This window comes from Stenella coeruleoalba, assembly GCF_951394435.1.
Source record: "Stenella coeruleoalba genome assembly, chromosome: 9".
Lineage (NCBI taxonomy): Eukaryota > Metazoa > Chordata > Mammalia > Artiodactyla > Delphinidae > Stenella > Stenella coeruleoalba.
Genome location: NC_137155.1, coordinates 93,850,704 through 93,863,664, shown reverse-complemented (window position 1 = coordinate 93,863,664; position 12,961 = coordinate 93,850,704). Strand labels below are relative to the sequence as shown.

Here is a 12,961-nt window from a genome sequence, read left to right as displayed (position 1 = left end):
TGGCAGACACAGAGACAACTGCCTTTGAAAGAAGAGCTTATAGCAAGGGAAGGGGGCAGGCCACACCACGCAGGGCCCGTGGGGAAGCACCAGGTCAGTCAGGAGGCAGAAGGAGAGAGGAGACAGCATGACCCTCAGACACTACTGTGGTTTCTGAGGAAGGAACGGATTAGGCAGTTTAGGAAAGCTGGAGGAAACTTAGGCTTGGATAGTCTGAATAATTTCGGCAGGCTCTGGGCCATAGGACTGGCCTCTAGCTGTCCAGTCTAGCTGACTTGGCCCTGAGGTGATAACAGCAGGGAAGATGGGGGCTTGGTGCCTGGGAGTTAAATGAAGGGGACTGGGATGTGGGCTTTGGATTGGTTGGTTTGCATAGGAAAACTGTAATCAAAAGGAAGTTGGTTTGCAATGTCTAGAAATTAGCCAGCTCTGAGAGGGGCAGCCTATCCCCTACAAGCAAGACCCCTAAGATGTCAAAACATCATAAAGTATGAAAAATATAAAAACATGATTAATACAAAGACAAACTCTACAAATGATACCTGAGACAGTGTGTGTGGAATCAATATAATCCTTCTCCTTGGGCTCCAGATTCCATCTTTACCCACCTCCTTGGAGGGCTCATACATTACTGACTGCTACGTCTCCCAGGCCTCGAACTCGAGCATATAAACATCTTTCTGATACGAAAATTCCAATTACTCTGATTACAAGGTCCTTTTCCTTGAAGCGGCAAGTTCCAACTGGGGAGGTGATGGCTAGATTGCTAAGAGTTAGCAGTTCCCAGTCAGTGAATACTTCCCCACCTGAGGTAGGTCAAGGGACAAGCTGGTTAGAAGAGGGCAGGGGGAGGGAACTAGAATACGGTCATCCAGAAGAGATGAAGAAAGGTGAAGTGAGAATGGAAGATGCTTATGAAATCGTTAATGAATTCCCCTATGTGTGAGATAGTTGCCCACATCTAAACTAAGGCCCACTTAACAGGCACATGAAAAAATTCCTTTAAAGACATTCCACTGATTTTAATGCTATTCAAACTAGTAGAGTAGGATTTTTAAATATATGTTTGATGGTGGTGATATTAATCATGATTACAGTATTCGCCCACTAGAATTCTTAAAAGAGCCAACCTAATATAAGCTTTGGAGTCAGACTTAGGAAATACTTGATAATGGACAAACTTTGTGTACCCTAATGGCCTCAACTTTCTCCTTCCTCAGATGAGATTGTGTCTATGAAATTGCTTGAAAGTAATGAAGCATGATATAAATATAAGGTTTTTTTCCTTTTTCAGGATAAGGAGAAGAGGAACTCCCATCTAGCAAGATCAGAGCTGGAGAGTTGTTTTTCTTCTGGGAGCCAAAGGAATTTCTTTGAATCTTTTTCGCACTGGGCCTGGAGATAGGAGAGGATGGAAGTCTGTAAGGCAGTTTCTGGGGCAGCACTCCTCACCCTCTCACCCTTTCTTCAGGACATTGGCAGTAAGTTCACTATTAAACCTGAACAGAGGCAAGACGGAAAGGGCTCTTGTCGCCTCTGTGAATAGCTCTGGACCCATATCTGCTCTTGGATAATCATTCCCAGCCCCTACACTCACTTTCCTCTTTGACCTCCCTCCAGGCTTCATTTTCCCCATGCCCACCCCTCTTGGCCAGAAGAAGGCTTCTTGGGCTGGAATCTATCCTCTCCTTTGGATCGCCTCCAGCTGCCCTCTCCAGTTCCACAGGACAGGAGCTCGGAAGTTTTCTACACTTATAGCAAAGCTTGAGCATCAGTTCCAACCAGTGTAGTTTCTTAAAAGGTACTTCCAAAACATCTCTCACAAAATCCCAAGGACGGCATGAAACACTCTGGATCTGATGCGAAGAGCTGCTGGAACAGCTTGTATTTTGCAAAAGAGAAAAGAAAGTGTTGAGTTTACAAGCCTCAACAGGATGGAAGTAAATGTATTAGGGGCGGCGGGGGGGATAGTTTCTATTTGTATCATAGGTTTGACTAGCACCTTTCTTCTAAAGTGTTGAAAGTATTTTAAACAGAAAAATATCTAACGTTGGTTGAGGGTTCATCATAGACTAGACACTGTGCTAAGGGCTTTGCATGGGTTCTCTCATTTAATCCTCACAAGAGCCACATGAGACAGATATTATCATTCTCTCCATTTTACATTTGAAGAAACTGAGGCAAAAGAGACTTTAACCTGTCCAATGTCATAAATGCACAGGGTAGGGAGCCAAGATTCTGACGCTGGCAATCAGGGTTAGGCGCCTATACTCTTAACCACCAGGCTTTGCTTCTTCCAGCAACATCATGATCTGCTAAGTAGATAAAACCACCTCTGCTACACAGAATCCATCTGAGACTTTTAAAAGGCTTAAAAGTCTTGGGAAAAGGTCAGAGCCAGGATGAGATTCCCAGGCTCCAGACCACCAGATCTCAGATCTATTGTGTTCTGGGAACTAAGAGGAACTGGCTCACTGAACATCCTGAATTCTCAGGGTATAAGCAGAAAATAACTTTATTCCTGCTCACCCCCACACCTTCAAAACCGAACTGTGGGGCTTCCCTGGTGGCGCAGTGGTTAAGAATCCGCCTGCCAATGCGGGGGACACGGGTTCGAGCCCTGGTCCAGGAAGATCCCACATGCCGCGGAGCAACTAAGCCCGTGTGCCACAACTACTGAGCCTGCGCTCTAGAGCCTGTGAGCCACAACTACTGAGCCCGCGTGCCACAAGTACTGAAGCCCGTGCGCCTAGAGCCCCTGCTCTGCAACAAGAGAAGCCACTGCAATGAGAAGCCCACGCACCGCAACGAAGAGTAGCCCCCGCTCGCCGTAACTTAAGAAAGCCCATGCGCAGCAACGAAGACCCAATGCAGCCAAAAATAAGTAAGTAAATAAATAAATAAATGTATTAAAACAAAACGAACTGTGGGGTATGCTTGGACTAAATCCATAGCATGTAGCATAATGTCCTGGTTCCCGTAGAAAATATAAAGGTTTACAGTCACTTTCAGTTCCCCAAACAGTCCCATTTCAGTACTAAAAACAGCCAATTTTGTTAGGGCAAGCTTGAGGCAAATGTAGAGACCTGGAGGTGGTAGGAAGACTCCAGAGCAAAAAGCAAGTCAGCTTCCTCATGTAAAGGCCAGGAAGACAGTTGTATCTAAGAGTAGCAGGAAACACCCGGCCAGAACTTTTCCCTGCTCCTTTTGGGTGAGAGGCATGGTTTTGCTTAACTGGGGCACGGAAGAGATCCCAACCGCTTCTCCTTCTGCTGACCTCTATGTAGTGAAGTTCAGAACATCAGGGCATGAAGAGACTTCTACACTCTTCCATTTGCAACCCTTTTATTTCAGAAAGAAAAGAATAATGGTGGCGGCAGCATGGTCTAGTGAAAAGAGTCTAAAATTTCACGGGAATTCCCTGGCGGTCCAGTGGTTAGGCTCCCGCGCTTCCACTGCATGGGGCACAGGTGCGATCCCTGGTTGGGGACCTAAGATCCCGCATGCCATGTGGCGTGGCCTAAAAGAAAAAAATGTTTTTTTAAAAAGAGTCTGAGATTTGAAACCGGTCATATAATGATTTTCATCTCAGCTGGTTCTTTACCAATCGTCTAGCTCTGGCCAAGTCTGTGCCTACCTCACAGAATTGTTACGAATTTGACAGAACACTGTTATCCTCTCCTCACTCCCCAGGACATGGCACATACCCAAGTCCCCCTTCAGGGTCGAGCCCATACCAAGCTAGGGGAACTTGGAAGTGACTCTCACAAAGAACCAAACAGGCTCTTTTAGCAAAATATTTCACGTCTTATGCTTAGTGATGACAATCTGATTGTCGTGTAGCTGCCTGATCCCATAGTCAGAGCTGCCCAGGTATAGTCCTTCAATCCCTCCTCTACCCACATGGTTCCACAGCGCCCCCAGGCAATGGCATCCATGGAAGAATGAATGGAACAGAGTGACTGCTGATTGCTAGATCAGAGTTGGGATACATATGGAGCACAGAGATTAAAGGATAGACAAGCGATAGGGGGAGGAGATCGTCAAAGGTAGAAACGTTTACCTGATCCCCACTTGGAGACCTCAAGGGAGACTGTAGCTCATGAGGCCACAGCACAGCAGTGGAAGAGGGCACCAAACAGGTCTGAGACATGTTCCCGGCTCCTAGAACATGGGATGGATGCCTCAAGCTCCTGCACGTTTCAAATGCGAGGTACAGAAGGCAGCTGAAAGTTCCACCAGAGAACCTGCCAGGGTAGGATCAACTTGGTGGAGAAAAAGGACTACGAGGTGGACTGCCCCCAAAAGGAATCATGGTCAGTTCTTGGAGGTGGTGTGTGTGTGGAAAACGGGGGTCAGAATCACATCAGAAACCCCGAAGCAGAACCATTTCAACAAAAGGATTGCCACTGAACCCTGACAAAGCCAAGACAACAAACTGCCCATGTGTCCCTCAGCCACAGACTTCAATACTGGATGCCATGGGCTAGATCGAGATTGACCATGTCTCAGCAGAAACCTGCCATGTGTACACACGCAGATAAGAGTAATTGCCCAACTGCAGAGACCAGGACCAGCATGAAACAAGAGTGATTCTACACCCTCATCCCAAGTTCCACGTTATCCCATAGTAGCAGTTTTCTCTTATACCCAGAATCCACCAATGAGAAAAGAAAGAAATAAACCATTCTGATCAAAGGCTGAACTTTGAATTAATTAACTATTTACCTGGAAAGATTATTTTTAGTCAAAAGATACTGTTTATACTGTAGGAAACTAAGATATTTTCAATTGGCAGTATTATATTGTTTGCTCTTTTCCTCTTTCCATACCAAGCATCAGAATGTAAACTTGGGATGATAAGATCACTATAGAAAACAAATAAGCTACATTTTCATATAACATCCATGAGGAGTATTTAAAGTTGTTTCACCATCACACAGGCAAGTCGATCTTGAAGTAAAGGTAGGTCTGAGCTCCTTGTGTGTGCTAGTAATCTATTAAGGAAAGACTTCTTTTCTAGAAATGAGCTGTACTGAACCTGTCTAATGTTAATATAAAATAAGGAAATTACATAAAATTTCAAGGAGATGATTCTTATAAAGCATTCAGTACTCGTTAAATATTAGTTGCCATTAGAACATTAGAATGTTCTTTCTCATTCCCACCAGCACCACCTAAGCGGTTTCCCTCAAGTCACATAGCTGCTTATGCACAAAGAGAAGACCAAATCACAGAAATCATTTTACATTTTCCTAGTGTGTTAGAGGTAGGGATCAGAGAAGTATTCAGACCCTCTCATGACAGAGATAATTTGTGATGAGTTGCAGCCAAAGCTATTGAATCAGCTGTCAAGTGTAGAGACCATCAGCCCAAGTAACCTGCTTCCTAGAAGCCGCCTCTTGACATTTCATGTGGGAAAGCTATCCCTGGTTAAGAAGAAAAAAAAAAAAAAGTAGAAAGAACTAAAAAGGGAGGTAGGTGCATAACTGAGAACCCGATAAAGTAGTTCACTGGGAGTGAACTAAACTATTCCTAGTAACAGGAAAGTCTTGTGGCAAGGAGATATCAGTGGGGAGAAGTAAGGGGTGGGGAAGCAGTAGTCGTGGGGCAATTTCAAAGGAATGAAGGGAAAGACCCAGGGAAGCAGCAGGCCTGGGGCTGCACAGACACTGCAGGAAGTGAATTATCTCCAAGGGCTAGGGATCCAAATAGTACATAAAATATTGGTTCTGTCAATGAAACTCCCTCCTCATGTGAATCAGGCTCAAAGGAGATAATTACCCCTATGTCCTCAAGACCACTCTTTGGATCCCATGAGGGTCTAACTCCTGTCTCAGATGTCAGTATCTAGGAAATATAGCCATGTCCACACTGGAAAACATAGACTTCCAGAGCTGCAGGATCCTTACAGTCTCACTGAATCTCTGTTTCACAAGTGTGGAAACTGAGGCCCAAGGAGATTAAACAGCATGCCCGAAGGCAAAGAGCTATTTACACCAAAGCCCCGGCAAACACCAATTATCTTGTCCCTAGTCCAGAGTGTTTGCCACCATAGAGTATTTACAGATTCACCTTTCATGGTATAAATGATTTTAAACCTGTAGTCATACCTACTTTGCTGAGGCAGGATTTTAATTATACCTTCCCTCCACCCCATAACACTCACCCATGTTTTCCAAAGACCATTCAGTAGTGTGGGACATTAAGCCAGCAAGTTGATTTCCCAGCATCCCTATCTCAATGTGACATATCTATATCAATAATAATTTTTAAATTTTAATTTGGGCTCATATTAGAAAAATGTTTATTATAGACATTTTTCAAAAAGAAGAAAATAAAAATACCTACAAACTCATTACCAGAGATAATCTATTGACATTTTATGATTATCCTTTCAGTTCTTTCTTTGTGTTTCTGTCTTTATGCATATCTAACTGTATGTATATATTCTTTTCAATTTACGATTGTTCTGAACCTACTATTTTCTAACCTATTGTTTTCACCCAGTTACATATTATCTGTAACCTTAGTGCTTGGAAAAGTAGGAAAGATGAATTTCTGTTTTAACAGCAAGGAAATATTTTTATTAGAAGACCACACACTATGTTGTCTGGAAGATGGTACCCGGCAGTTATTTTACACTTGAGTCACCTGTATTGATTTATACTAAGTCTATCTTTGATGTACTTCCGGAGTCCCACCTCTCAGGTGTCAATCTCTCTCTCTCTTCTCCCTCATGGTACCCTCAGACTTCTTTTTTACTTCTGCCCTCCCCTCAACTTTTGGCTCCAACTCTGTCAAACGGCCCCATCAGTTTTCAATGCTTGAGGTTGGGAGAGCTTCAGGTCCTCTGGGTCCTGGGCATAGCTGGATGGTGGAAGGAACAGAGGTGAACCTGAGATTACAGGTCCTGCACAAAGGGAAGAGCATGCAGTGAAACTACCGTTCCCCAGTCCATTGTCATTAAAGTGGCAAATCTTCAAGATAATTAAATTTTATCTTGCTAATATTGACCAATTATTACAGAAAAACTCTAATGGGTTACTTGCTAACAATATATCTGTTTCCATCTTACCAAAGACCGTGTTCTATTACTACAGAAACGGATAAGTAAATAGGAACAAAATCGAATCCCAACCCACTGTTTTCTCTGCTCCTTCTAGTAATTCCAGTGAAGAGATTAAAACTTTCATGCAATATGATCAAGAACTGGGAGATCAAGCTTAGGGAAAGCCTGAAAAACTTCTGATAGTGTGAGAATACACAACTCAACAGCTGTGTGATATTGGAGACCACCAAGGAGCCTGTGGGAGTATTTTAATGACTGTGAACTTGGGACTTCTCAATGACTTCTGGGACGTGAACATGATGGTTCTACTTGACAATTTCTACTTTACTCCCCACTCCCTGGTCGCCAAAACTAGATATGTGGAAGGAGGGGAGAAGACGCATTCATCTTCTCTTAGAAAGGAGGTCAAACTTGGATTTTAGTTCCACTTCTCCTTCCCAATTAATCTCAGTCCCTTCCCATCAGGTCAGAGGTGTAAATATTCTTGTCTCCTGACTCCTGTCGAAAGTCTCCAATAACGCCATAGCCTTGAAAAGCAGTGAAAGACCCAAAAAGAGTCAGGGAAGGGCTCTGAGAGCTAGAAAGACAATTGGAAGTTGAGATAAAACATTTTCAAAATGTTTATCCCATTGGGAACTTAGAAGAGTAGGGAGCTGTGGTTGCTAAGAAGCAGCTTGGGGGGAGAAGGAGTAAAGAAACACAGCAAGAGCAAGTAATTGCCCTCTGGGGATTCTTAGGTTCTGGAAAGTTATCAGCTAAGACTGACAAAGTAAACCTCCATCCCCAAGAAGAGGATGGACCACTGCTTCAAGGACTTCCTGAAAGATGTGCTGCCTCCCATCCAAAGTGAGTTAGTTCTGTGCATAAGGTGAGGACTCAGCCTCGGTGAGTCCTCCCCACAGGGAACAACAGGAGGAGGGTGAGACAGTAGAGCCCAAACCCCTGGAGCAGCCAGGACTGTCCTAGGATCCTCTACTTGGTTTTTCTCACTGGTTGCAGTTGGAGGCGCTTTGATTCTTCCACTCAATCAAGTCCTCGGTCTTGGTCAGTCATCCAATTAACAGTATAAACTGAAGTGCTTAGTATATACAGACATACATTCAAAGAGCTGAAGAGTGGCGATCAAAAGAGATAAGTGTCTTTTCTTAGCTTCGAGGCATTTGCATTATACTGGAGATAAAAAGAGGAATGGAGAAGGTGGGATTGGTATAAGAACAGAAGATAGACATGGACCCCTCCTTTTCTCAGGTTTGGTCCCTGATCTAGTGTTGTTATGGATTACCACACTATGTAAGAAATATCTGGGTCCAATTTTGGAAAGAATTTCATGTGTCAAAACCCTACAGGTCTTTCAGCCTTGACCCAAGTAGTTTTCCCATTTCTATTTGTATGGTGCCGTCCCTATTTCCTTAGCCTCTGGTTTTCAAGCCAACATGGTCTCTCACTCATTGGCACTTCCCCAGACAGTTATGTGTGATACGAATGCTTTGATCCCCAATCCCAGAAACCCATATCTTATTTCCTACAGCCCCACTAGCTATGCATACTTAGAGTAATCAAAGACCAAAGATTTTTTTCCCTCTTTTTATACTGCTTTAAACTACAGCTTATGTATATTCACTTACTACAGATCTTCAGAGCTGATAGAAATCTTAGTGTTTACCTAACTTATTCGTTCTGCAGATGAAGAAACTATGGCTCAGAAAGGTAGTGACCTACAACCATACCTACATGGTTTATTGATACAGGTTGAAAACCATGCCTCCTTACCACCAATCTACATACACTGTAAACCACATCCACTTTTTTTTTTTTTTTTTTTTTTAAAAAAAAGACACATTTATTCAGCGTCACGATCAGACTATTACATTTAGCAATCAACAGCATGGGTGCAAAAAAAAAAAAAATCTACATTAAAACCCTTTGTTGGAATGCTTTACACTTTCCACAGAACAGAAACTAAAATAACCTGTTATACAATTAGTCACAAATACAGTCCTCGAGTTTTTTTGCCCATACACATGAGTATTGTCTAAAACATGTCTTCTTTGTAGCAGCTAGGCCCTGCCACCACTGTGCTTGGCTGAGTTCACAAATCTGTTGTAACCTGTAGCTTCCCTGTCACTTCTCTGGCTCTCCTCTCCTGCTAAGCTTTGTTTCCTGGCAGTAATCAAAACCTTCTGCCACTGCCATAGCTACTGCTGCTGCTGGAACCACCATAGCCACCTTGGTTTCGGGGTTTGGCAGAGTATTGACCGCCACCACCATGGGGGCCAGAACTTCTGCCTCCAAAGTTTCCTCCTTTCATGGGTCCAAAATTTGAAGACTGATTGTTGTAACTGCCAAAATCGTTGTAGCTTCCACCACCTCCAAAATTGCTTCCATCATTACCGAATCCATTATAGCCATCCCCACTGCCACCATATCCACCACCACCGCGGCTGCCACCAAAGCCATCTCGACCACTGAAGTTTCCTCCACGACCAAAGTTGTCATTCCCACCAAAACCACCTCCACGACCACCACCAAAGCTTCCAGAACCACTTCGACCTCTTTGGCTGGATGAAGCACTAGCCATCTCTTGCTTAGATAGGGCTTTCCTTACTTCACAGTTGTGGCCATTCACAGTGTGGTATTTCTGAATGACAATCTTGTCTACAGAGTCATGGTCATCAAAGGTTACGAAAGCAAAGCCTCTCTTTTTGCCACTGCCTCGGTCAGTCATGATTTCAATCACTTCAATTTTCCCATACTGTTCAAAATAATCTCTTAGATGATGTTCTTCAGTGTCTTCTTTAATGCCACCAACAAAAATCTTTTTCACAGTTAAGTGGGCACCAGGTCTTTGAGAATCTTCTCTTGAGACGGCCCTCTTTGATTCCACACCTCTTCCATCCACCTTGTGTGGCCTTGCATTCATGGCCGCATCCACCTCCTCCACAGTGGCATATGTGACAAATCCGAAGCCTCTGGAGCGTTTGGTGTTTGGATCCCTCATTACCACACAATCTGTGAGCGTTCCCCACTGCTCAAAATGGCTCCTCAGACTCTCATCGGTTGTTTCAAAGCTCAAACCTCCGATGAAGAGCTTCCGCAGCTGTTCGGGCTCTTTGGGTGACTCTGACTTAGACATAACGGCAGTGGAGGGTGGGGGGAGAGGTCAACGATGCTTACTCGGCGGCGTCCACGAGCAGAAAGGACCACATCTACTTTTACAAGACGTAAATGCACTTGTTTCTTTGCTTCTACTTTAGTACTTCTACATATCTTCCCGGCTATTTACACAGTCCGACTCTATGTCTCCTGTTACCAGACTTGATACTCAAGCTTCCTCTGAAAACTCTGATAAGATCATGATAACTCATCCTCTCCATCCTCCTGCCAGGCCGAGTTGCTAGAGATGGAGACCAGACTGTATTGATCCTTCTCACCCCAGCACTTGCCACTGGACCAGGTTCTACTCAGTGCTCAGTGAATGTTTACTAAGTCAAGCTAAATGGAAAGAAATTTTCTAATTATCCCCCAAAACTGAGAACAAGCCCATCTATTAATAAAAATCAATGTTTTTATCATCTAAAAACAGCATCAAATTTTTATTGGAGAAAAATATATCGCATTTATAGTGTGTGTAGAGCATGGTACTACCCACCCGGTATAAACAGACTCTACCTTATTCTTCACTTTATTTAAACAGGGTCTTTTTATTTCTTTCTTTATTTTTTAATTTTTATTTTATATTGGAGTATAGTTGATTTACAACGTTGTGTTAGTGTCAGGTGTATAGCAAAGTGATTTAGTTAGACATAGACATATACCTATTCTTTTTCAGATTCTTTTCCCATATAGGTTATAGTATTGAGTAACAGGGTCTTTTTAATTAAGTGATTTAGGCAATAAGATGCATTGCAGAGGGGCTTTACGGCTCCCATTCTGTTAAATTTCTGGCCTTTATAGCACAAATTCATATTGTTTCTTGTCACCCGATGACCAGGCAAATTGACCTCACCCGTTGAGTATAATAACAATAGCCACTTGTGTTTACTTAGTACTTTACAAAGCCCATCCATATTCATTTCTTCATCTGATCTTACTCAGAATATTGTGAGCTGGGCATTATTATTATTCCCACATTTCAAATGGAGAAACTGAGGCTCAGAGAGGACAAGTAACTTGCCCAGGGCACATAGCAGGCTAATGGAAGAGGCAGACAGGAACTTAGGTCCCTTGACTTCTCACTCACCACACAGCATTTCTCTGCATGGCAAGATAGGTGTCCTGGGCCTCCAGTCTAAGATTCCTTAGGCGCCTCCCTTCCTAGACCAGATCCTTTTAGAACCCCTTCCCGTCCCTCACAAACAGGTTCAGTGAGAACTGAGAACGTGCAGCACAGCCTTAAGCCTGGCTCCAGGTTGTGTCCCAGGTAGATCTGACACCTGGGTCAATCACCTTACCCCTGTTCCTTGGTTTTCCTGTCTGTAGAATTAAATGGATAAAACACATGATCTCTATGATTCCTTTCATGTCTAACATTTTTTTAAATTTTCTTATATAGCAACAGGGCCCTTCTGAAGGGAATCTGGATTCATGACAGCAGCTCTAAAGGCGAGGATTCTGGATGCTGTCACAGCCTCCGGATTGTAGTAGATCAGAGCTGAACTGCTTTCTCTGCTGTTAGAAGGACGAGGTTCTGTGGGTAGCCACAGGCTTCCTGGGGCAGCGCTCAGAATCCCAACCACCAACTACTGCACTCAGGCCCCAGAGCCTTGTCTCCAATCCTGAGAATCTAAAGGCAGTTTCTATTCTTAGCAGTTTCTACAGTGACACCTGCTGGCCACTGCAGGACCAGGGCTGAGTGGAAGGCAAGAGACGCCTGATCCATCCAGGTTCTCTGCTCTCTCCCTCCACCAATCAGCACCCAGACCCCCTTCCCAGCTAGAGAGAATCTGAATTGGATTATGCTTTTCAATTCTGTTGCATTTGATTATGTGGCTCCACTCTGGTTTTCTTAACACTGATATATTGCTTTTGTCCTTTGTTACGCTGTCTCATTTGATTCTCATAGATTTTACCAAGACCCAATTTTTTTTTAAATTTCTTATTTGATTCTATGGCACTGCTGATTTTCTAAAACAAATTCCTAACACTGAAAGGCAGTATTTCCTAGAGGTTGGTTGAAAGCATAGTACCTCATATGCTCAATAAATATTTCTAAATAATTGAGTTAATTAATGTACTAATTATTCATATTTTAAGAGCAGGAAATATACCTTGATACTACATTTCTATTAAGAAAAACTGATGGCATTTAATTCTATGTTTATAGAAGACTGGTCAACATGTTGGAAGGAAAATGACCCAGGGCAAACTTAGCTAAGAAAGAATTCACTCTCCCTGAAAAGAATCAGTGGATGTCAGTCACTTCATACTCAGTAGTGACAATGTTAAGTATCATTGGTTTCCAGATGCTCTCATTATATTATTTTTTTATCATTTATTTAAACATCTAACTTACTACATAAATTGCATATTATTGAGAAATAAGGCATAACTGCAGTCATAATTTAATTACAACTGCAAATTTAATTAACCAACTAGTAACCTTGTTCTTCTCCTTCATAGCACTTAGCACAATTATACTTAATTAATTTTTGTAATCATTAATTTAATCTCTATGTCCCCGATTAAATTATAAGAACCAAAGAGCAAGACTCGCGCTTCTGCGTTTCTGGTCCACAGACAGGCGTCTGATGTCTAGCACAGTCCCTGGCACACAGCAGGGGCTTAACCTATACTGATTTCAAGTATTTAAACTTCGTCCAGACTGATGGGCACGAGAATGATGTGAGAGGACTCCTTTCTAGGCAGTGACCCAGACCTGAACCCCAGAAG

The 12,961-nt window shown here is 43.0% G+C and overlaps 1 protein-coding gene and 1 long non-coding RNA gene across 3 annotated transcripts in view; both read right to left on the bottom strand.

Moving 5' to 3' along the window:
* Positions 1-12,961, bottom strand: part of LOC307191167 — a 204,936-nt gene that overhangs the window by 129,194 nt on the left and 62,781 nt on the right. The gene's annotated exons all lie outside the window — the stretch shown is intronic.
* LOC307191380 (heterogeneous nuclear ribonucleoprotein A1-like) lies at positions 3,052-10,244 on the bottom strand. Its single transcript, XM_079931415.1, has one exon. It carries the CDS (start codon positions 10,203-10,205, stop codon positions 9,243-9,245), a length of 963 nt encoding a protein of 320 aa, XP_079787541.1. The 5' UTR covers positions 10,206-10,244; the 3' UTR covers positions 3,052-9,242.

Bases quoted from the DNA above. Each gene is read 5' to 3' on its own strand.
- LOC307191380 (XM_079931415.1), bottom strand. From the start codon at position 10,205: ATGTCTAAGTCAGAGTCACCCAAAGAGCCCGAACAGCTGCGGAAGCTC.